At 39.7% G+C, this 27,041-nt stretch overlaps 1 protein-coding gene across 1 annotated transcript; it reads left to right on the forward strand.

Annotated features, from left to right (window-relative positions):
• The first annotated feature begins 423 nt into the window (after positions 1 to 423).
• LOC140145825 (WD repeat-containing protein 18-like) lies at positions 424 to 26,367 on the forward strand. Its single transcript, XM_072167509.1, has 10 exons — positions 424 to 583; positions 7,764 to 7,874; positions 9,975 to 10,108; positions 11,401 to 11,545; positions 18,943 to 19,086; positions 19,745 to 19,827; positions 20,456 to 20,580; positions 21,609 to 21,826; positions 22,880 to 22,945; positions 25,555 to 26,367. The coding sequence occupies exons 1-10, from the start codon at positions 560 to 562 to the stop codon at positions 25,690 to 25,692; spliced, it is 1,188 nt and encodes a 395-aa protein (XP_072023610.1). The 5' UTR covers positions 424 to 559; the 3' UTR covers positions 25,693 to 26,367.
• The last annotated feature ends 674 nt before the right edge of the window (positions 26,368 to 27,041 follow it).

Here is a 27,041-nt window from a genome sequence, read left to right on the forward strand (position 1 = left end):
ATATTTCCCCTACCCTTAATTTTGTCCTATTTTTGGTGAATTTATGCGATTATACGTCCATACATAAAATGACCTGTAAAAAAAGTGATACCACAATTTGAGTCCACTACCTACCTAGCAGTGATCTAGAGGGTCCATACTAACTACCTATGGTGTCAAACCTTGTATGTAGTGGGGGATGAACCAAGTCCTTATTTAGGCCCCCTGTGGGATCTTGCTCCTGGACTAGTACATTTACAAGTTGTACCCCCTCGGTTCCAAAATCCTGGCTACGCCACTGGTTGAACCCGGGGTAGAACTCCCATAAATTCAACTCAACGAATGTAGTGGTGCTCCTACGCACAAGGAGGAATTTTAATATATACGAAAGAAATGGCAGCGCCCATGGAAGTTCTCGTGACGAGCGATTCTGCTGGACAACTTTGGAACTTCTGTATTTGGGATGTTTATTCTGGTGCAGTACTTGCAAACTATAAAGGCGGGTGTAGTTCACAACGTACGCTATCTTGCTTAGCAGGAGAATATTTCATTTCAGCTGCTAGTAATAAAACGTTGATACATGTCTGGACCACGCAAAAAAAAGGTAAGCTTAAAAGTTTAACATATGGTCATTTTCACAGTAAAGGGTGTAACTTTTGATTTTTAGGGTCAAATTTTCAAACCACTTAAATATGTTTCTGTTTACTGAAATCATGCATAGAAGCAACTTAAATTCCAGTAAAATTTGACATTTTCATAACATTTTGGTTAAAATCTAAGAAAAAATGTATTTTACATTAAAGCTCAGAAAATTGTGAAATGAAAGCTGGTATACATGTGAAATTTCATTCCAAAGTAAGTCAACAGATATAAGTTAAATTTTATACCATGTTTTGCTATGTTTGTACTTTTTTGAAAATCTTTAACATCAATGTCAACTTCAAGTGTCATTTACAATGGAAATTTCCCTTTCCCAACCTTAAACATATTTTTTAAGTTTTAATTGGGTTCCTAAAATAATTTGAATGTCTAACTTCATGTACAAATACTACCAGGCTGTTGCAACTCGTATACTAGCGCAATACAAAAAGGTGGCGACAGCGTCGGCTTTCCCTGTGTATTTATACTCTGCACTTAAATGGCGTCCGATGGCGTCGCCAAAAGGCACCAAATTGATTCAAGGGCTGCGCCATATTGGAAAAGTAAAGAAAATGCTGCTGCCACCACGATAGTACTAAAAGCTACGTAAAAAAATATGCGTAGTGCTGTGGAGACTTATGCTAATTAAAGAAAAATGCTGCTGCCATCTACGTCCACATGTTGCAAGCGTGATGATCGCTGACCTCACATCGACGACCTCACATCGAGTTGCAAGTCCATCGCACTTCGTGCTCTATTATACATCCATGATATATACTACTTGATAAAAGGAACCTCCCAGCCAAGTTTCATAGAAATTGGAGTTATTTTTTAGAATTGGCAATTCAAGCGATCTGTGTTTCGGAGACGGAAGCTTCAGTTAACAATACAAGTGATCATAAAAGTAAAATATTTGGCTAAACTACTACAAGTTGACATGAAAAAATAGGTAAAAAATATCACAATTACCAATTTTCATGCTTTGCTTACAAGTATTGAATTTCAGTTGTAACAAAAAGTAAATTATCACAGCAAGTCATGATTTTTTGTTTCGGAGGCTTCATGTTAACAATGGTTAAACATTGCAGAAGTAGTTTTTTGAAAAGAACACTGTTTGGATCATATAAGCTGTTATTTTCTTGTGTGTATTGAATAATTAATTCTATGCTGCAGATATTGTAGATTTATCACACTTAAATTTTTTCACCCATTTGTTAAGGCAGCTGTGTACTCTCAGACATGCATGTAGTAAAAGTGCAATAACTTTGTAATTATTCGCATAAGACATATAAAAGTATACATTTTTATGAAGGCAAGACATCAATAAATCTTAATATAAATACAGATTTGGGGTAAAAACAACAATTCTGAAGAAAATCACAAAAAAGTGAGTTTTTGTCAATATTTGTTAGGTACATCATAACAAAAAAACACTCTTTCCAAAATATTTTATTTTGTTTTTAGCTCAATCTTGAGGGTCCATTCCAAAAACTTTTTTTTAATTTTTTGATATTAGCCTTATTTTTTGAGATATTGACCATATGGCATCAAATTGAACTTTTTAAAATTCACAAACGCCTATTTGCACAAAATGATGCCTAAAATCGGAAATAGACCAAAATATAAAAAAATGAGAAAACTGTTTCTTGAGTCGATCATGCTTTTTATGATGATCATATTTGCTTACCTATAGATGCTGTATTTATTGAGTTATCGTGTACCTAAATCGTCATTTTACCGAGAAAATGAACATTGAAATAATGGCCGTTAAAGTTTAAAGTGGTCACATTTTGCACTTTCATCGAAACTCACAGGAGAATGCGGCAGTTTTCGTTTTTGTACCTTATATTACGTGAACCTCGGTAAATCCACAGCCCCTTGAGAAGTTTGAGCGAAATCCATTCATAACTTGATATTTAAATCGGGGAAATAACTTGAAAAACCCACATTTTATCAGCTAAAACGGAGCCATTTGACCACTAGGTTTTTGTGAAATCAGTGCTTCCGCGGTGTTTCCATAAGATGCGCCAAGCATGCAGATAAGCGTCGGCGTATGTCGTAAGCGTGCGTATTTGTGCGTTAACAAATTGCGCGATACGCAACGCGATGCGTTGTTGCGCTGCAGTACCCTGCTGGTTCAACAAAGATTTTCTTTCCTTTTCAATTTCAAACACGAGTGGAATAGTGAAATAAAATCCTTAAAATATTGCAGTTGGAGTTTACAAATCTGGATTTTCATTCCTTGTATTTATAAAAACATAACAAAGTACAAACATATCAAGAAAACTCAATTTTGCGAAAGAAACAATGTCTAGAGTACACAGCCGCGTTAAGTATGGTGTTAACTTGCATGTGAAGCCTCCGAAACAGGCTTTCTTGGGTACCGTATCAGTATATTTTTCGAACATTAACCATAATATCAACACTTTTTTAAATTTATGACATTCTGCACATATCAAGTAACAATTACAATGCAGATATCAGTATGAAACACACCAATTTAGATGTACAAAGATGATAATTAATCTTATTGTTGTTTCAGAGACTTCATTTGTTTCGGAGGCTTGTTTGTAGTGGGTCCCATTTTCAAACGGTGATGTATAATATATCTCCACTGTTTAAAAACAAGTGACTTGAGGATCTACTTTGCTACATTTTGATAAATAGATTGGATGAGCTCTTTTATTTATATTTGCACAAGCTAGCTGAACAGTTTGTTTCGGAGGCTCCAAAAGAGTTAATGGAAAATCGCCTTTATGAAATCAAGATTTTATAAAAAATTTAAAAGCTTGCAAATCGGCTAATTTTTGTTACCCATTTCAAGTTAAGTTAGGCTATCGAAATTTGATGTTGAGTTTAGCGTCCCATTTTTTTCAGCTCATAATGAGGCAACTATTTCATTATTCATTATTTTCAAGGTTTCATTATCAGCGGCCTTTTACCAATGCTTATGCGCCTTTGTTCATTCTAATTGGGTATCGCCAGTTGGAATATAATGTAACAAACACACATAAACATATATACATGTGTATAACCATATCAAAACGATGCACTTGTCGGCTGCTACATGTGTCTCATTTCACATAATAGAGCTAGGAATAAATACCAGACTCATATCAAGTGCAGGTCACTTCAAATCATCTTTAAGTCAAATTGTATAAGGAATGTTCTCTGTATTCCTAACCCATGTGACTTCGGATGATTTGAAGTGATCTCCACTGCGGAGATGAGTCTGGTATTTAATCTTGGCTATTATGTGAAATGAGACACATGTAGCAGCCGACAAGGGCATCGCTTTTGATATGGATGTACACATATAAAAAGTATATTTATCTTGCTTTTTGTTTTTCAAGTTTTAAAACAAACTAAATGTATTCCGTTATAACCTCTCTGTATACATTTGAGGATAGGGGGTAATGGGGGCGGGGTTGACTCATTAAATACAAAAATAACAATCATGCAGAACATTATGAAATTAATTTTTGGCACCAATTTGTCAAAACTAGGTCTTTCCTAGTTAAATCATTTACAACATCAACAATCTGGTAAAAACATTTTGGCTAGGTTGATTTCTCTTCTACATTTGTACATTGTAGTCTACCCTGGTATCCCAAAGGTATAATTGAAATAATTGGATAGAGCAAGGGTCAAAAACCTGTATATTTTTATTGCCAAAATATTTAGATGGATTCATCTAATAGTTCTCAAGGCTTTCTATAGTTTTTAAAAGGGGTTTAAAAATTTTGCAGAACAAATTTTCTTTCTGGTTTAGTATTAATTTGCAAAATAATGAATTATTTTCAGATTTTACATCTCAAACGGGGCACAAAATTCATAACGCGGGCGGTGGACGCTAAACTCAGAATCAAATTTCAAGTGCCTTATCAACTGTTATGAGTCAAGAAGAAATAAAGAAATAACAAAGAATATGAACCAAAGCTATCCCCACAAAGTTTGTTTTACAATTATTGTTTACGGAAAATGAAGCCTCCGAAACGACAAATATCGAAGTCCGGTTCTCAAAAATACAGGGCTGTTCACAATTAAAACTAATGTGGCAGTTTTTACTGAGCACATGACTACAGTTTCAGCATAAGAAAAATTATCCATGAACTAACTGAAGAAAACACAGGGCTTTACAAAAATGTTACTATTTTTTAGTACATCAAAAAGGCCATGGACATTTTAGCCTGCCAAAACTGAACGCAGTAACTCCCAAAGATGATTATGCTACCCAAGGTAGCTGCTAACTAGATGACTTATGTGGAATTTTGTAGCTTTATTAGACCACTACGGATCAAAGTGTTAAAAATCCAAAGTTCACCCTTTACCGTGAAAATGACCATATGTGTAGTACCGGTACCTTAATGCGTATAACATCCCAAGCCTTGTATATAAAAGTCCAATGTATGGACCAAAGATTTTGTGCACATAATTTTAAGCTAGATATCAAAATGTATATTTTGGACAGCTATCAAGTATCGTTTCTACCCTATGACGTTTGAAAGTTTCTTGTTATCAAAGTGTCCGCAAAAAACTGGTCATCACTAGCATCTTTGATTAAGAAAAATGAGAATATTCACACCGGGACAGGCCGAAAACCTTACCTCAATCGTAAAATCCTGTCGGGAAATTTTGCACATGTCACGTCCTGGTGCACCGTGGTGCTATGTGGCTTCACTTTTCTGCAAAAATGAGCGAGGGGTATAAAGTCAGCGACTCAGCGTCACACCTGTGATTTATGAAGCATATCTGACATTAGTCTCCGTCCCAGCCGATTTGTGCTCCTTCGTCACTAAACAAACCATCTGGCGACAATCTCATAAAATGTCTTTCCTGATTGGCTGAATTGTGTTGCCAAATAAGGCCAGTGATGGACAGCCATGCGGTGATATAAATCCCCGTATTAATCAACATAATGTGTGTGAGTACGCGTTGCGAGTTGCTGACATGAAAGGCGATATCAGACGATTGGCGCCTCAGTGGCTGCAAGCTAGCGTACATTTTGTGTTTGCGGTATCTACAAAGCTTGGCTACAGGCTCGTTTTTATTTCTGTATGCATGCCCAGCGAAACGTGTCAGGCTCTCTCTGATCTTCTTCGATAGCTCACCATACAGTTCTTTGTTCAGGATGTGCTGCCTCCACTTGATGTTGTAAACTGCTCTAAGCATTCTTGTGTAGCAACCTTTAAGTTCTTTACATAGTCTGGAAGACATGGTCCATGCTTCGCATCCATAGGCTAGTACTGTTTCAACGGTAGCAGAAAATATACAGATCTTGAATTTCCTTGGGAGAGTTGACCTCCAGATTTTGTTGAGGCTGTTACATGCCCTCCATGCAGCTGCTTTGCTACATTTTGTGTCAGTAGACTACCCCGCAGTCCACTTGCCCATTGTGCATACTCTGGATATTGAATTTAAGCTTAAAACTCAGATTTAATTAATTTGTGCACAATTGATAGATTTTCACAACTGATCATCTTTTCAGTCACCGTACTCCCTCTGTTTGTTAGCTTCCCAAGTGGAATACTGACTTTGGATTGCGGTTTACATGCTTAACACCGCTGTCTATGAGCTTCTATGGATGAGATTGTCGGATTCCTGGCCTACTAAAATTGGCCATGATGTAATGCATCTTTAAATGGATCTGGCTTGTGATTGGTCGCACAGATCTCGTTATGGTTTAAATACTCCGGGCACCTGCCATTACCATTATTAACTACATGGTACACAACTATGCGGCCTTTGTGTCGGCGGGAACATGAGCGCGTCTTGTACCATGCTTGTATTTCCAGGCTTTGTGCATGCGGTTAAATTGGATGATAAACAAGTATGATTGACAGTGTTTGTGTTAGGGATCAAGGTCCCGTTTAAAATTGAAAGTCCATAGTCTATTTTTAACTGGGACTTATGCGATTAATAAACTGGTAGATTCTAAAATCAGAATTGTTCAGTATTGAAGTGCTTATATAATGACATTATGATGTTGCATTCAATAATATAAGTCTACATCTACTTTACTTTTACAGTCACTAATATAATTATATAAACTTTTTCATAACAATTTTATACTAGTATTTTGATGTAATAAATATCAGTCCCAGAACAACGCCAAATATGGATTAAAAGACCTTTGACCTTGGATGTACAACAGCATGTTATGATCTAATGGGAAACTGTGCACATCAACAAACACCATTTCTATCACTAAGGCAACGTCTGATATAATTTGAAACCACATAAATTACTAGAGTTGGTTCTTCTCTTGGATTTGGACCAAGCTTTAGAATATCGAATGTTGCGTTTTTGAAATAAAACAAACCAGAAATTTATCACCCATTGTAAAAGATATGGCACATGTACCGAATACATGTACATACATTGGCTGACCTTGTGGATTTCCTGGCCCAGCCATGCTAACCACATAAGGAGATTATACGATTTTAAAACCTAGTGCAGCTATTGTCATAGCAGGGTATTATTATGTAATACTCCTGATCCATATTTGGCATTCTCTTGGACTGAATATCAGTATAATTTCGAGTTCAACTGAATGCTTTCATCATGATTAATAACATGTTTTATTTATCAAAAATCGACTATGGCATAGTCTACTGCTTTGCGTGTTTTTATGTCTTCTCTGTGCTAACCATCCATGCACCCAGATATTTGAAGTTGCGCACTTCTTCTAGTTTGGTGCCATTGTTATGGTTATGAATAGCTATTTTAAATTAATAATCTTTTAAGATCTTGCTTCTTGTGTACAAGGCACTTCATGATCAATCACCTACTTATATTGCTCAAATGTTCTCTTATTATGTTACTGCTCGCCCACTCAGATCTTCAAATGATCCTTCACGTCTTGCAATTGACAGATTCAACTCTGTTGCTGGAGAACACAGGTTTCCTGTTGTTGCTGCCAAAGCATGGAATGGTCTACCACAACACATCAGGGGAGCCTCATCTACAGTCACTTTCAAGAAACTCTTAAAAACACACTTGTTCTGACTTTCTGGTTGTTATTGCTTATGTATTTTGCTCATGTTATTTTTGTAAACGCAATGTTGCTTTGGCGAATTGCGTCCTAAGAAACTTTTGTATGTATGTATGTATACGTATAATTATTCATTTTTTTTTCATTACAGGATCAGCACCACTTGCGTATAGTATGTCCTGGGGTAGTATCTTCCCTTGTTGCCTCTCCTGATGGAATGTATTGCATAGCAGGAATAGCTGAAAAGATTTATGTATGGCAGGTAAACTTATATAATCAGGCCTCTTGCAGCAGAAAAACTTGTGTGCATGCCTTATTTTTGGTATTTTAAGATAATGTAATGTAAGATATTGTAAGATGTGGGGGCATGGGAGAGAGAGAGAGAGAGAAAGGGGAGATGCTTAGAGGGAGCAAGAGAAATAAGGGAAAGGGAATTTTAAAGAGATACCTACCTAAAGTTTGTTCGGCTTATGGCCCATTCTCCGTTAAAGCGTCCAAGTTTGGTCTCAGGAATGACAAAATGCCAACCACAAAGAATTCATAAAATTCATTCAGAATCGTAAACTTTAATAGTTTAAGAACACAAAACAGTGCATGGGTGATTTTTCAACAATACTTCATTTTTAAGCAATATTACTTGTACATATTGGGGGTAAATACGTTACAGTGGTAACGTATCTGTGAAACCCTTTCCCATCTTTGTCTTAATCGTGCAAGTGTAAAAACTGACCGACTTAATACCCATACTTGATCAGTCATTACCCAATGTACTAAAGTCTGGTATGGTATTTGGCTTCATTTATCACAGCGTTTTTCCGAGGGAGTAGAATTTAGGTAACGTATCTGTGAAGGCATGAACGTAACGTCAGGACTTTTTGCCATTAATAGACCTGATTTTTTTACTTTGAAACCATTATGTTTTGTTCCATATATATAATATAACTATGGAGACTGCTTGATCCATCACATATGAGAACATACATCTAGCCAATTATTTTCACAGATTATTATCCATTAGAAATATGGTAACGTATCTGTGAACAATATTGGCGACATAGTCTGAAAGACCTGTTGGAAAAATGTAATAATCTGTGTTGTGATGATTTATACTTTATAATTAGGGCATGATACCAGCTAATTAAAAGTACCTATAATCCATTATATGCGCGCATGTTTAGAGAGCAGGGACACATTATACAGAACACACCTTGGCTGGCGACATGGAGGAAAACAGTGGACATGCATAATCAGCTCTATTGTTTTATTCTTTCTAGGCATGTTACAACCTCTAGCCTCACACATTTTAAAAAGCAACTCCTAAGTATAAGTTATATTAATAAAAGTTATTTCTTTCTGGCGAAACAAGTCTGAATACGACTTGAAACTATGGGCGACACATATTTGGCATTTTGAACGCTTTATCGGAGAATGTGCCTTATATAAGGCGGAAAAATAAGACTCATAACACTGTGTATTGATATAGAATGGCATGCACGCTATTGGGCGCAATATTTACGCTAGGTGTGTGTTGTGTAATGCGTGACACGCTTATGTGAATTTACGCAAGTGTGAGTTGGGACCTTATTGACGTGGGCAGTAACAAAAGCTGAATAATTTCCGCCTTATATAAACCGAACAAACTTGAGATAAAATGACATCTAAGAAGTAGCAGCATACAGACTGATATTGGACTCGGTCATATTGATATTTTCTGGCTTAAAAAGTTTCTTTTTCAGAGTCTGTTTTGAGCAGCAGCTTGGCTTGAATGAAGACACTGTGATGGTGTCACAAGCTACGTCACTGCTCAATGCAGAGACTGAAAACTAAGGTAACTTTTTAAGCTTGGGCCAAATAAAGTAAATAACACATATATCGTCAGGATTTTCTCAAAATTTCGTGAGGGAGGCCCTTATTATTTGTTAATTTGTTACAAATTTACTATTCATTTCTGTGTAAAATTGCAATTGCAAAGGCTTTGTCATCACATCATAAAAATGGGGAGGCCCCTAATATTTTGGTTTTAAAAGTCCTACACCTGGCTTGAAGAAAGTATTTGCAATGTGTTTGTATGATAACCAAGAACTTCTACCATGTCTTTTCATCACGACAATTTTAGAAACAAAGTAAGGGACCAAAATAAGAACAATAACAAAAGTGTTTTAAAGTCTCCAAATATCGGTGAGGGCAGAGACAATATACATTTTACTTGGCCTTACCATATCTAGAGAAGTAATTCTGAAGAGAGTAAAGGCTTATTGGCAATATGGAGTTTATTACATGTATGTATATAAACATGGTACTGGGATATTATAGTTCAACACAAAGTGATTAATTTTGTATTTTTGTGTTGTTTTGAATTAAGATATCAACAGGCAATTTGTTAGCAGTGGTATCACGGCATTACCAGACAGTGACCTGCTTACGTATCACAGATGATGGCAGCCATTTTGTTTCGGGAGGAGATGATAACCTGGTTATGGTGTGGTCTTTAGCAAGGTGACTATACCATTCAGCATATTACTTCAACAGTGGTTCGTCTGCTCTGTCAGATTATCGCGTAAAAAGAACTAGGTCATGCATTGCTACACAGCTTGACCAGCGAATGAGGTGCCGATGTGATGATGATGTGATTCAATTAAGTCAATCAGAACCACACTTCCATATATATGCCATAAACTGCACTAAATTGGCTGTCTGCTGAAGTTCTCTGCTGAAAACTATAAGACTTAATAAAATTCAAGAATAATGTGTACATTTTGATATTATTTCAAAGCATTTAAGGCAGGTATGGGCAACCTACCGACCGCTGGTCGCATGCGGCCCACTAGTAATTTTTGTGTGGCCCGCGAGACTAAGTACATGTAGAAGTAAAAAAATTGAAAAAAGCTACCTTCCGTGTTCCTATTGTGTATGTAAAATAATAATTTTTTCCACAGACTGTCATCACCATATGATTTCGTATGTACTTGAAGCATGTGCGTGCCACATAATTTGATATTTAAAGAATATTTTTGGCTTGATGGGATGAAAAGGTTGGCCATCCCTGATTCAGGGTGTTTCACTTTCCAGACTCATTTGATCACTCATTGCAGACAGATATGGAAGCTTGAGAATGATGTGATCGGGCTATTATGCCATCCCAAACAAGCTTTATTTTGGGTATGATGCACCATTCTCAAAGGTCAAAGGGTGTCAGGCAAGAGAGTCATGCCAAATTCTACAAATTCTCCTGTAATTGAAAACAAATAAACAATTAGAATGGCTAGTGATTAGGCCTAGGGTTGCAAATATAACTAGCCCGGTCTTAGCTAGAATATTGAGGTTAGCCTGTCATTTGAATAGAATTACCTGTCCTAATTTGGCCTTTATAAGCATTTACATGTACCAGACTTCTACAGCCCATTTGGGGTTCAAAGAGTTCAAATATATGTTGCTATGGCCTTGTTTTGCAAATATGTTTACTATAAAGGTCAATAGCCTTTCTCAACACCTGCAATTACTCCTGCCTAAAATGATGGGTAGATGGGTGGCTAGCTAAAACACTGGCAACTAGTGACATGCAGTAAGACTTCAAAATATCAGCCCCTCCCCCCCCCCCCCAAGGATTATTATTAGTGTTAGAATGAGGGTTAGGGTTAGCTTCTGTGGTTAGGGTTAGATATTAAGGTTTGGTTCTAGGGGAAGGATAAGAGTTAATCATAGGATTAGGGTTTGGATTGGGAGATTAGGGTTAATATTAGGATTACGGTTGGGTGGTAACCACTATTACTTTTTTATTTTTGTTGCAGTGTGTTACAGGAAGGCCAAAGCACACAAGGTGTGGACCCTGTACATATTTGGTCTAACCATTCCCTACCAGTCACAGACCTACACTGTACAACAGGTGGTATGATGGCAAGAGTTGCATCTGCCTCACAAGACCACACATGCAAGGTAAGTCTTTACAAAGCACACAAGGTGTGGCCCCTGTACATATTTGGTCTAACCATTCCTTACCAGTCACAGACCTACACTGTACAACAGGTGGTATGATGGCAAGAGTTGCATCTGCCTCACAAGACCACACATGCAAGGTAAGTCTTTACAAAGCACACAAGGTGTGGCCCCTGTACATATTTGGTCTAACCATTCCCTACCAGTCACAGACCTACACTGTACAACAGGTGGTATGATGGCAAGAGTTGCATCTGCCTCACAAGACCACACATGCAAGGTAAGTCTTTACAAAGCACACTAGGTGTGGACCCTGTACATATTTGGTCTAACCATTCCCTACCAGTCACAGACCTATACTGTACAACAGGTGGTATGATGGCAAGAGTTGCATCTGCCTCACAAGACCACACATGCAAGGTAAGTCTTAACAAAGCACACAAGGTGTGGACCCTGTACATATTTGGTCTAACCATTCCTTACCAGTCACAGACCTACACTGTACAACAGGTGGTATGATGGCAAGAGTTGCATCTGCCTCACAAGACCACACATGCAAGGTAAGTCTTTACAAAGCACACTAGGTGTGGACCCTGTACATATTTGGTCTAACCATTCCTTACCAGTCACAGACCTACACTGTACAACAGGTGGTATGATGGCAAGAGTTGCATCTGCCTCACAAGACCACACATGCAAGGTAAGTCTTTACAAAGCACACAAGGTGTGGCCCTGTACATATTTGGTCTAACCATTCCCTACCAGTCACAGACCTACACTGTACAACAGGTGGTATGATGGCAAGAGTTGCATCTGCCTCACAAGACCACACATGCAAGGTAAGTCTTTACAAAGCACACAAGGTGTGGCCCCTGTACAAATTTGGTCTAACCATTCCCTACCAGTCACAGACCTACACTGTACAACAGGTGGTATGATGGCAAGAGTTGCATCTGCCTCACAAGACCACACATGCAAGGTAAGTCTTTACAAAGCACACTAGGTGTGGACCCTGTACATATTTGGTCTAACCATTCCCTACCAGTCACAGACCTACACTGTACAACAGGTGGTATGATGGCAAGAGTTGCATCTGCCTCACAAGACCACACATGCAAGGTAAGTCTTTACAAAGCACACAAGGTGTGGACCCTGTACATATTTGGTCTAACCATTCCTTACCAGTCACAGACCTACACTGTACAACAGGTGGTATGATGGCAAGAGTTGCATCTGCCTCACAAGACCACACATGCAAGGTAAGTCTTCACATAGCACACAAGGTGTGGACCCTGTACATATTTGGTCTAACCATTCCTTACCAGTCACAGACCTACACTGTACAACAGGTGGTATGATGGCAAGAGTTGCATCTGCCTCACGAGACCACACATGCAAGGTAAGTCTTTACAAAGCACACTAGGTGTGGACCCTGTACATATTTGGTCTAACCATTCCTTACCAGTCACAGACCTACACTGTACAACAGGTGGTATGATGGCAAGAGTTGCATCTGCCTCACATGACCACACATGCAAGGTAAGTCTTTACAAAGCACACTAGGTGTGGACCCTGTACATATTTGGTCTAACCATTCCCTACCAGTCACAGACCTACACTGTACAACAGGTGGTATGATGGCAAGAGTTGCATCTGCCTCACAAGACCACACATGCAAGGTAAGTCTTTACAAAGCACACTAGGTGTGGACCCTGTACATATTTGGTCTAATCATTCCTTACCAGTCACAGACCTACACTGTACAACAGGTGGTATGATGGCAAGAGTTGCATCTGCCTCACAAGACCACACATGCAAGGTAAGTCTTAACAAAGCACACAAGGTGTGGACCCTGTACATATTTGGTCTAACCATTCCCTACCTACCAGTCACAGACCTACACTGTACAACAGGTGGTATGATGGCAAGAGTTGCATCTGCCTCACAAGACCACACATGCAAGGTAAGTCTTTACAAAGCACACTAGGGACCCGGTGCTTAATCTCGCCGATTACCTCTGCGTCGTCTCGCAGCATTTCGATGGCTCTACTGCGTCTTGCAGTTTCAAGCCGCAGCACGCCGATGAATTAATATAGTGTAGCCATATACCTGGTTGCGAATTCGCGAGCAGTTATGGGCATCGAGTTCGCAACATCTTGTCATCTTCTTGCTCTGCGGTTTGCCATTCATTACTCAAAACCTTTATATTAATGTTTATTGTAGTACGTACTTGAGTTTACTCACCGTGAGCAATTTGCGGATCAGTCGACATAATCCGGCAATGAATCAACGCAATCAAGGACACTAATTTGTAAGGGTATTGTTGTCAGTTGTCAAGTGTTATAAGCCGGTTGCGAGAAATGTAGGAGTTGGGCCGATCAAGCCGATGAACGGGTGACTGAACATGGCTTTTCATCGAGCAGACACACATTTTGTTAGTGCATATCGCAACAGTATTTTATTTCTCAGCATAGGCGCATCGGCTTGGGTCTGCGTCTTGGGTTGCGGGCACGCCGCAGACTTTATCGGCGAGATTAAGCACCCAGACCTAGGTGTGGACCCTGTACATATTTGGTCTAACCATTCCCTACCAGTCACAGACCTACACTGTACAACAGGTGGTATGATGGCAAGAGTTGCATCTGCCTCACAAGACCACACATGCAAGGTAAGTCTTTACAAAGCACACTAGGTGTGGACCCTGTACATATTTGGTCTAACCATTCCCTACCAGTCACAGACCTATACTGTACAACAGGTGGTATGATGGCAAGAGTTGCATCTGCCTCACAAGACCACACATGCAAGGTAAGTCTTTACAAAGCACACAAGGTGTGGACCCTGTACATATTTGGTCTAACCATTCCTTACCAGTCACAGACCTACACTGTACAACAGGTGGTATGATGGCAAGAGTTGCATCTGCCTCACAAGACCACACATGCAAGGTAAGTCTTTACAAAGCACACAAGGTGTGGACCCTGTACATATTTGGTCTAACCATTCCTTACCAGTCACAGACCTACACTGTACAACAGGTGGTATGATGGCAAGAGTTGCATCTGCCTCACAAGACCACACATGCAAGGTAAGTCTTTACAAAGCACACAAGGTGTGGCCCCTGTACATATTTGGTCTAACCATTCCTTACCAGTCACAGACCTACACTGTACAACAGGTGGTATGATGGCAAGAGTTGCATCTGCCTCACAAGACCACACATGCAAGGTAAGTCTTTACAAAGCACACAAGGTGTGGACCCTGTACATATTTGGTCTAACCATTCCCTACCAGTCACAGACCTACACTGTACAACAGGTGGTATGATGGCAAGAGTTGCATCTACCTCACAAGACCACACATGCAAGGTAAGTCTTTACAAAGCACACAAGGTGTGGCCCCTGTACATATTTGGTCTAACCATTCCTTACCAGTCACAGACCTACACTGTACAACAGGTGGTATGATGGCAAGAGTTGCATCTGCCTCACAAGACCACACATGCAAGGTAAGTCTTTACAAAGCACACAAGGTGTGGCCCCTGTACCTATTTGCTCTAACCACTCCTTACCAGTCACAGACCTACCCTGTACAACAGGTGGTATGATGGCAAGAGTTGCATCTGCCTCACAAGACCACACCTGCAAGGTAAGTCTTTACAAAGCACACTAGGTGTGGACCCTGTACATATTTGGTCTAACCATTCCCTACCAGTCACAGACCTACACTGTACAACAGGTGGTATGATGGCAAGAGTTGCATCTGCCTCACAAGACCACACATGCAAGGTAAGTCTTTACAAAGCACACAAGGTGTGGCCCTGTACATATTTGGTCTAACCATTCCCTACCAGTCACAGACCTACACTGTACAACAGGTGGTATGATGGCAAGAGTTGCATCTGCCTCACAAGACCACACATGCAAGGTAAGTCTTTACAAAGCACACAAGGTGTGGCCCTGTACATATTTGGTCTAACCATTCCCTACCAGTCACAGACCTACACTGTACAACAGGTGGTATGATGGCAAGAGTTGCATCTGCCTCACAAGACCACACATGCAAGGTAAGTCTTTACAAAGCACACTAGGTGTGGACCCTGTACATATTTGGTCTAACCATTCCTTACCAGTCACAGACCTACACTGTACAACAGGTGGTATGATGGCAAGAGTTGCATCTGCCTCACAAGACCACACCTGCAAGGTAAGTCTTTACAAAGCACACTAGGTGTGGACCCTGTACATATTTGGTCTAACCATTCCCTACCAGTCACAGATCTACACTGTACAACAGGTGGTATGATGGCAAGAGTTGCATCTGCCTCACAAGACCACACATGCAAGGTAAGTCTTTACAAAGCACACAAGGTGTGGACCCTGTACATATTTGGTCTAACCATTCCCTACCAGTCACAGACCTACACTGTACAACAGGTGGTATGATGGCAAGAGTTGCATCTGCCTCACAAGACCACACATGCAAGGTAAGTCTTTACAAAGCACACAAGGTGTGGCCCCTGTACATATTTGGTCTAACCATTCCCTACCAGTCACAGACCTACACTGTACAACAGGTGGTATGATGGCAAGAGTTGCATCTGCCTCACAAGACCACACATGCAAGGTAAGTCTTTACAAAGCACACTAGGTGTGGACCCTGTACATATTTGGTCTAACCATTCCCTACCAGTCACAGACCTACACTGTACAACAGGTGGTATGATGGCAAGAGTTGCATCTGCCTCACAAGACCACACATGCAAGGTAAGTCTTTACAAAGCACACTAGGTGTGGACCCTGTACATATTTGGTCTAACCATTCCCTACCAGTCACAGACCTACACTGTACAACAGGTGGTATGATGGCAAGAGTTGCATCTGCCTCACAAGACCACACATGCAAGGTAAGTCTTTACAAAGCACACAAGGTGTGGCCCCTGTACATATTTGGTCTAATCATTCCTTACCAGTCACAGACCTACACTGTACAACAGGTGGTATGATGGCAAGAGTTGCATCTGCCTCACAAGACCACACATGCAAGGTAAGTCTTTACAAAGCACACAAGGTGTGGACCCTGTACATATTTGGTCTAACCATTCCTTACCAGTCACAGACCTACACTGTACAACAGGTGGTATGATGGCAAGAGTTGCATCTGCCTCACAAGACCACACATGCAAGGTAAGTCTTTACAAAGCACACAAGGTGTGGCCCCTGTACATATTTGGTCTAACCATTCCCTACCAGTCACAGACCTATACTGTACAACAGGTGGTATGATGGCAAGAGTTGCATCTGCCTCACAAGACCACACATGCAAGGTAAGTCTTTACAAAGCACACTAGGTGTGGACCCTGTACATATTTGGTCTAACCATTCCTTACCAGTCACAGACCTACACTGTACAACAGGTGGTATGATGGCAAGAGTTGCATCTGCCTCACATGACCACACATGCAAGGTAAGTCTTTACAAAGCACACAAGGTGTGGACCCTGTACATATTTGGTCTAACCATTCCCTACCAGTCACAGACCTACACTGTACAACAGGTGGTATGATGGCAAGAGTTGCATCTGCCTCACATGACCACACATGCAAGGTAAGTCTTAACAAAGCACACTAGGTGTGGACCCTGTACATATTTGGTCTAACCATTCCTTACCAGTCACAGACCTACACTGTACAACAGGTGGTATGATGGCAAGAGTTGCATCTGCCTCACATGACCACACATGCAAGGTAAGTCTTTACAAAGCACACAAGGTGTGGACCCTGTACATATTTGGTCTAACCATTCCCTACCAGTCACAGACCTACACTGTACAACAGGTGGTATGATGGCAAGAGTTGCATCTGCCTCACAAGACCACACATGCAAGGTAAGTCTTTACAAAGCACACTAGGTGTGGACCCTGTACATATTTGGTCTAACCATTCCTTACCAGTCACAGACCTACACTGTACAACAGGTGGTATGATGGCAAGAGTTGCATCTACCTCACAAGACCACACATGCAAGGTAAGTCTTCACAAAGCACACTAGGTGTGGACCCTGTACATATTTGGTCTAATCATTCCTTACCAGTCACAGACCTACACTGTACAACAGGTGGTATGATGGCAAGAGTTGCATCTGCCTCACAAGACCACACATGCAAGGTAAGTCTTTACAAAGCACACTAGGTGTGGACCCTGTACATATTTGGTCTAACCATTCCTTACCAGTCACAGACCTACACTGTACAACAGGTGGTATGATGGCAAGAGTTGCATCTGCCTCACAAGACCACACATGCAAGGTAAGTCTTTACAAAGCACACAAGGTGTGGACCCTGTACATATTTGGTCTAACCATTCCCTACCAGTCACAGACCTACACTGTACAACAGGTGGTATGATGGCAAGAGTTGCATCTGCCTCACAAGACCACACATGCAAGGTAAGTCTTTACAAAGCACACTAGGTGTGGACCCTGTACATATTTGGTCTAACCATTCCCTACCAGTCACAGACCTACACTGTACAACAGGTGGTATGATGGCAAGAGTTGCATCTGCCTCACAAGACCACACATGCAAGGTAAGTCTTTACAAAGCACACAAGGTGTGGACCCTGTACATATTTGGTCTAACCATTCCCTACCAGTCACAGACCTACACTGTACAACAGGTGGTATGATGGCAAGAGTTGCATCTGCCTCACAAGACCACACATGCAAGGTAAGTCTTTACAAAGCACACAAGGTGTGGACCCTGTACATATTTGGTCTAACCATTCCTTACCAGTCACAGACCTACACTGTACAACAGGTGGTATGATGGCAAGAGTTGCATCTGCCTCACAAGACCACACATGCAAGGTAAGTCTTTACAAAGCACACAAGGTGTGGCCCCTGTACATATTTGGTCTAACCATTCCTTACCAGTCACAGACCTACACTGTACAACAGGTGGTATGATGGCAAGAGTTGCATCTGCCTCACATGACCACACATGCAAGGTAAGTCTTTACAAAGCACACTAGGTGTGGACCCTGTACATATTTGGTCTAACCATTCCTTACCAGTCACAGACCTACACTGTACAACAGGTGGTATGATGGCAAGAGTTGCATCTGCCTCACAAGACCACACATGCAAGGTAAGTCTTAACAAAGCACACTAGGTGTGGACCCTGTGCATATTTGGTCTAACCATTCCTTACCAGTCACAGACCTACACTGTACAACAGGTGGTATGATGGCAAGAGTTGCATCTACCTCACAAGACCACACATGCAAGGTAAGTCTTCACAAAGCACACAAGGTGTGGACCCTGTACATATATAGTTTTATTAATACCCACATTTTTCCACATCCCTCTTAATTTTTTATATTTATTTTTTTTCTTCAGGTGTGGGACATGTGTTCAGGTGAACTTTTATGCAATTTTGTGTTTGATGTACCGTTAAACTCTGTGTGTATGGACCCAGCTGAGTATAGGCTGTTTGCAGGAGCCATGAATGGGACAGTGTATCAAGTCAACTTATTTGAATCAGTAAGTTATGAGAAATGAAAAACTATTATGTTGATTGTCTATCAAGCTTAAATTATCATGAAAAGTTACAAGTTGGCAAGAATGTACCACCAAAATAATATTGCAGATTATTATGCAAAAATGAAAATTAAGAAAACAAGTAAATGTTAATATCATTATTTATATTGCTACTGAACCTGCAAATTATTGCTGGTAGCTTGTGTGACGATGATGTTTCACAACCCCTATAGCATCATGTACTGCTTCCCACACTACATGTTATTTCTATACAAATTTTGATTGTCAATCTTCTGATGATGTGTTTGTCATCATCATCATCATCATCATCATCATCATCAGTCGGCTGCGGAGCAGGCGACTACTAGCTTTCTCCAACTAATGCGATCTTGGGCAAGCGAAACAATTTTGTTTGGCTGCAGCATCCCTCCAGGAGGTGCTGGACATACTGTAAGTACAGTGTGCACGGCGGTCCTGGTTTCCTCTTCCCATGTGGTGTTTGTATCAGCTTTTAAAAACGACTTTGGGTTGTGGGTAGAGAATTATGCTTTCTATAAATAAATCACATTCAAGTTGAGATAAGAATAATGGCAAGAAACATTGAAAAAAAAAAAGAGTTTTAGGCAACGTTTGACAAATTATTGAATTTGAATTTTTATAGAATTCCTCTAGAGAAAGGCATATAAAGGTCAGGGAGACAGGTGAGGATGAGGATACTACTACTGCAGTATTTGCAGGACACAGGTAAGAAATATGTGTTATTGCAAATGCATACCAATTACCAACAAGTGTAATTTTTACTATTTCTGTGAAATTCAAGAAACTAAGTGAGATAGCTATCCCCGAGAAAGCTATCTGTTGGTACCTGCTAGCTGGTGGTTTTTTAGGTTTTGAAGAAGTAGTGAGCAAGCAAATAGAGGAGAGAAAGTGTGAGAGGATGGAGGAATTCATGGAAATGTTCATGCGATGTTTCAACCTGAGAAATTTATCATTTTGTTTCAGTGTCCTAGCATTTCTGGATATGACACCATTGAAAATACTGAATGTATTCCAAACAAGATATAAATAATGTTTCTCAAAGGTATGAACCTTGTGCAATTAAAACATGGTAACGATGATAGGGTTATACCATGCAACTTCTGTACTATTTGGGGCTATATAAATTGCAAAGATTGGTTGATTTTTGATTTAGGTGCTATAGAAATTGCAATGATTAATTCATTGATTGATATACTACATATGTTCCTGTGCAAAAGTCTCGCTGTATATTCCTTTACCAAAATGACCTTCGGCACCGGACCTACAGCAAATTTTTGAAGTCCTGTGCTTTTAACAGCCATACTGTGTTTCTCTAACTTTATTATTGTTACAGCAAACCAGTGACTTGTCTTTCTGTGTCTTTGGATGGTTCCATGCTAGTATCTGGTAGTCAAGATCAAACAGTATGCATATGGCATATACAAAGCAAGCAGTGTGTTAGAACCATCAACCATAAAGGTAAGGGTAAATAGATATTTGGGATCAAATTCTTCCAAACTGGTACTTACTTCTGTTTATATATCATGGGAGTACTAGTTTTCATAGTTTCAGATGCAACTGACTTTTTCAGTAAATCCTGAAAGTTTTGCGATTGGACCCTAACGACGTATCACCGATGAGCACATGTTTACTGCGCAATAGAGGTTATCCATGTTCTATAAGCTGCATATCCTATCAGCGACTGCTATACCTTGTTTAGGACTTTCAAAAGAAGTACCTGCATGTGCAACCATGACTGTTTCAAGACTATGCAGGTACCTCTGAGGTCGTGCATTGAATTGGTTTGAATGAGTAATACTACAGGAACCAGTGCCTTTTATTAGAAGTCACACATTAGTGGAGTGGATAATCTCTATTCATCATTGCATACATCTTCATTGCGTATGTTGTAGAGACGCCACATTTCCATATTTATACTCCTGCTTGGACATGATATCATATTCAGGAGGAACCTTCCAAAGGAACAATATCATACCTGTTTGCCCTTGATTATGTCCCAAAATAAGTGTCTGAAATTGGTGATTTTTAGTTCTAGAAAGCCTCAATACCCACTAAAATTGGGGGATAGAGGGGTCCCCCCTCAACCCCAACAAGGGGTGTTGCACCTGGACCCAACCAGGGCCCTAAAGGCTGGCCCATGGACCCAACCTGTCCCGTAAAAGTTTTGCACCTCAATGAGATATACACCATTAGGGATCCAATGAAAAAGGCTTTTTGGATTTACCGAAAAGGGGATCTCATTTCCCCATTTACCCATGGCAGTGTAAGGCACCAAGGTATTTGCAGAAGGAAACTATGGGGCAATTTGAATGGTAAATAAGCTACTAAGTTCTGCAAATGCAATACATGCAAATTTTAAAGTGGATGAGAATATTGTTGATGTACTGGTCGTAGGAACAATTATGTGAGACAAAAGAACTGTTCATGTTTATTCAGTAGTCACACTAAACCAAGTATGCTTCTAATTAGGTAATTATGTCTTATAGGTGCTGTAACAAATGCAATGATCATACCCACTCCTCCAAACCTGCAAAGCAGCCAGACCAAACCAACACTACCAATCCAAGTGTTCAAAAGACATCTACATGTACCAAACCAATGGAATGGGCTCCACTCTTCAACACAGTCATCAAGGAATGGGAGTGATAGACACACAGGGACTGTGGCAGTAAAGCTGAAGGGGACAAAAAGTGAAGCAACTAAGGTGAGTAAATGATAACTAGCTGTTCAATTTGGTCACAGAGTTATGAACCATTTGGTTATCAATTTTCTATTGTTTTTGCTAATCTGCATCTGGTTTTTTTAAATTTAATTATAGCCAGGATGAAAACTCATAACTGGGATCAAATTTCATTTCATGTGACTGTAGAGCAGGCAATTACTCAGTTTCTCCAAGCACCACGTTCCATAGCTAGTGAGGCATTAGCATCTGGTTGTAAATCCTTGTTATTAATCCCCAACAGCTTCTGTTACCCTGGTCTCCTTTTGCCATGATGGAACACAAAGAGCATATCTTATCAGGACGTCTCCACTGGCCTCCTCAGGATGTGTCCGAGGAAGTGAATTCGACACTGCTTTACTAGGATAATGAGAGGCTGTGTGTCAGTCATAACATAGGTCTGGGCATTGCTCACACTGGGATCTTGTCTACCTTAATAATTGCACAAGAGACGTTTTCCGAAGTTTGTTATGGATGACCCCGTTTACAATTCCGGGTCATCAACGCTAACGCAAATGCAACTATTACGTCTGAATACAAATCTACATGAAGGACACGGTCAAGCATTGGGTATAGCTTGTGCAAGAGATTGATATTTATATTGCGAAGACCACACAAAGACCAAATCAAATGTGCGGCAGGCGACAAACATTTGCAATTTTTCTTTCTTTGACTGTCACTTTGTGAAGTGCCAAATAGTGGAAGTGTTAGTTCAATACCTTTAGAAAATATTTCTCTGTGATGACTCATGTTGATTTTGGCTCAAAAGGGCCTAGCTTACTGGATAAATACTGTGGTTTTCCCGATTTTTTTCCGATCTTGATTTGAAAAGGTCTATTTACTGCTATTGTGAAGCAAATATGTCATTGTTCCACATAATGGGATGACTATTAGTTATTGGTTAAAGCAGAGGCAGGACATAATCATTATTATTATTTAATGATTATTGTGTGCAAATTGTAAGCATCACCTACGTGTATGTGGGTTAGTTTTACATTATAAAGAAATTCACTTTTTGTGTTTCTTTTGTACTTGAAGGTATCCACAAGTGGCACCAATCTATCCGAAGCTGAACTTGAAAGTTTGTTGGCAACAATAAACCAGGTACATATACAAAGTAAATTCCTAACTATGAAATGGTTTAGAAATAATAATCCAACTTGAGGGACAATCTGAGATTTGTGTAACTTCTCCACTTAGGGATTCAATCATGTTTCACCGTTGTTCATCACTGATTAACAACGATGCGTCCGTGTCGTCTGAGTGGTTTACTTCGCTCGGGCAGCCGCGAGTTGTTAATCGGTGATGAACAACGGTGAAACATAATTGAATCCCTTTCAACAATGAAACAAGCTAAAGCTGTCTAATTCACGCGATTCTTTCATTCGGAATGTCCGTTTGTCATTGCCACCCAACTTTACAAGAAGATTGTGGTATTTCTCTGTTGATATCAGCAATAAAACTAAAGAATAAAGCGGTAATATTTAGCTGCTACCACCAACATGAGAGAGTTCATGTTTATGCATACGTTCCAGGCATGACGAATTTTACGCGCTCATGCGTAACACGTACGCGTAACCTTGCGTTCGCGTATACGCTACTGGACCGTGGATTCATCACCGATTAACAACGCTTGGCTCCTGTACAAAGGTATAGGAAGAGTTGTTGAATTAATGATCACAAACATAAGTGGGTCATGATTTGGTTGGAAGTGTTATGTGCTTGTTTTGAAAATTCAAAAATCTGAATTTTGGAAGAAAGTGAGTGTTTTCTGTAGCAAATCATAGAATGGCCCTTCAGTGTTATAACCACAAGCCTGAATAACGGGTGTGAGAAGCTATGAGATAAGGACAAGTTATTCTTGGCATGCCACGCCTACTACCTACTCCTTACAAGTAATGAAAAAGTTTCATTTTGAACTCTTTTAGTTGTAGTCAAAGAGAACAGACTCCAAACCTGCCTAGTCATGGAGACCATAATAGTGTACCTCCATCACTTAGCAGTAAAAACCAGAAACAGACAATAATTTGCATCTTCAAGCTTGAGCATTACAGTGATTTGTGCATGCAGTGCTTTAATGTGTGTTGCCATGCATCACATGTAAAGTGCATTACGGTATTTATTCCAATAACCGCCCATTTTGGGTGGGCACTCATTTTTTACATTGTTTTAGGCATCAATCACCGTCTGATAGTATTTATAGTAGGAATTCCAATTGAATGAATGCAGCTTTCAACAGCTGTACTCGATCCAACTGTGATTGTATATCACATATTTCAAACTACAATGCGAACGCACGACCTTGGATACAATGATAACCAATCACGAGTGCGTTGGCATGGTTGGATTCAATATCGCCTTACTCACGCACGTCGCACACGCTGGCGTACATCGCGCAGTCTACACACAAAAAATCGTCACGCTATTGAAAGCTGCGTTCATTCAATTGGAATTCCCACTATAGTTACTCACTGTTAGTGCGCCCTCAAAAAAAATGTGTCCATATTTTCCAGTTTATGGATTTTGAAGTTAGAATCACCTCAAATTTGGCCTTTTAAAGGCATTTGCAGATGTTTCTTCTGAAGTATTCTTTAAATCTGTACATCTGCCCACTATGAAATGGCATCAGTGCACATTTTGGATACTTTTGATGCTCAATTTCCCACATGCATGCATGTATAATCACTCGACATGCTCATCAACCGGTAAGCTTAATGGAAGTATTTTGACAACATTGGATGGGCAGCTAATAATTTCACATTTTGCTTATTGTAAAGTCACTGGGTGGGTGCTTATATGGGCATGGGTGGTTAATGGAACAAATATGGTACATGTAGAATGCAAACAAGCATGAACTTGTAAATTTTTATTGGCCGCATGGTGAAAAAATCCGGAGGTACACTACACACACAAACATGGTGGTCTGTTCACTTCAGGTCTAGTCTTTGGATGTGGTGCATCAAATTGACCAGTAACCAGGTGACCATTTGCCATTGCAGTACTTGCAGAATTATTTGCCTTGAGCATTGCCTGTGACACAAGCAAAATTCTAAAAATAATGATAGAATAAGTTCAGTGAACCCAAAACAGGTTATTCCTTCATGTAATTTTACACACGAAATTAGGGTTAGGGTTAGGGTTAAGGTTGGGGTTAGTTTAGGGTTAGGGTTAGGATTAGGGTTTGGGTTAGGATTAGGGTTATGATTAGGATTAGGCTTAGGGTTAGGATTAGGGTTAGAGTTAGGATTAGCTTACACGAAATAATTACATGAAGGATCAACCCCAAAACAAGACCAGACAAATAAATCAAGGTGATATATTGAAGTGACTGATCCCAGAAGGGGCAGAGGGATGGTTTACCTTGTCAGTGTCAAATTAACAATTTTGGACAGGCAGAGTTGGTGAAAATAATGATGGGCACTTGTCAAATCCAGCTATTAAAGACTCTTGCTTTGAGTGAGTTTTTGAAACATGTTTTTGTGAATTTTTTGTGGAATGCAGACAAGGTCTAGGCATCCATCATTTGATTGATTTTGATGGAGTTGCAATGGAATTCAATACCACATTTTATTTGGCTCCTTACTATTCTAATAGTGGTATTTTTGAACATTTTTTACAACCAAAGGCAAACTTTGGTCAAATGATCATTATTTTAGGGTGTATTTTTTTCAAACTTTCTATTATTTTTTTTCTTTTCCTTTTACAACTTGCAGGAAAGAAGCAGTTCATCATCAGAAGCAGACATTGAGAACTTGTCAGCAAAAGAATTGCACCAAAGATTACAGCAAGTACAGCAACTCAACAAGGATATCTTCACCTATGCTACAAAGCAAATCTTAAACACTAGGTAGTACTTGTATAATGACTGCCAAATATCAAAAGTTTTGTGGTTTTCACATTATTTTCGAACCCCAACTAACTACAAACCATAGAGGGCGACATTATCAAAGTTTTCAGTGCCAGGCGGCATAGGACACGCGACATGTGACGTTCGAGGCTGGCGAAAATACAAGGCTGACAGCCCCATTCAAAATACACGGTTAGCAGTTATAAATTGAAAAACAACATACTTACAGTGTGGTACATTGTCGTACCCCAACGGTTTTAGAGTAAGATAATTTTGCTTTGACACCACGTAACAAATTTAGAATTGTTTGTGAAGATTTCATGATTATGTGTTAATCCAGTGGCGACGTAAAAAATGACGATATCGCTTCCACCACCGCCTGTCAGTGCAAAGTCACTTTTGCCTATAGTCGCCAAACCATTTTTCACCCTGATGTGGCAGTGAGGTCATTATGCATTTCATTGGGCGAAGTTTCAAATCGCTAACATTTGATCAAAGTGCTGGCATACACACGCACATGCTCAAAGATGCCACAATTAAGGTTAACTACTTCACAGGTTGTAATACCTTTGGGTAGGGACGACTTACAGTCACATGGTATTTATAAGTATGTGGAAATAATGAGGACATCAACAATTCTATTTGAAGTTCAACAGCCTCATTTGGGCAAGAATAAAATTACATACCTTTATCCTACCTTTGTGTTAATTGTCTGTTGTTTTTATTGCATTGTTCTCACCTTAGTCATTCCCATGTTTGTTTATTCATGCTTGTTCCACAAATATCAAATTCTTAATTTTCATGGATTTTTGGAGGCTTGTCCCTTTAGGGGCTATGCAATAATTATTATCCCTGGGGGAGGGCTAAATTGGGGCGTATAGACCACTTGGCATGTCATGTCATTGCCCGGCAGTATGTGCGCGCAATTATCAAACAATAATCAAAGTTAATTTTGGTCTGAATAAGCCGAAAATCAGATGCACTTTGCAATTTTTGGGTGACTGTTCCATTATTTTGAGGGGGGAAGGTGTTAAACAAATAAAATTACAACAGGACAAAAGTAACAACTAAACTGTACACTCATGTTTCCTTCTGTATGGTTTAATTGCAAACAAAATAAACTTACAAATAAATAATCAAGATAATAATTAAAAACAAAAAAACATACATAATAATATAGTAACTGAGTTGCTGACTTGATAGATTTTTCCAGCTAGTGAATGTGAACACCACATAGGACTAGGGGTACAATACATGTACACTGTCAACACAAATCTTTCCATTTTCAAACACTTGTTAGTGGATCAAAGAATACAATAGTTTCTGATGATAACTTGGTTGTTTCATAATAAT

The sequence above is a fragment of the Amphiura filiformis genome, chromosome 1, assembly GCF_039555335.1.
Source record: "Amphiura filiformis chromosome 1, Afil_fr2py, whole genome shotgun sequence".
Classification (NCBI taxonomy): domain Eukaryota; kingdom Metazoa; phylum Echinodermata; class Ophiuroidea; order Amphilepidida; family Amphiuridae; genus Amphiura; species Amphiura filiformis.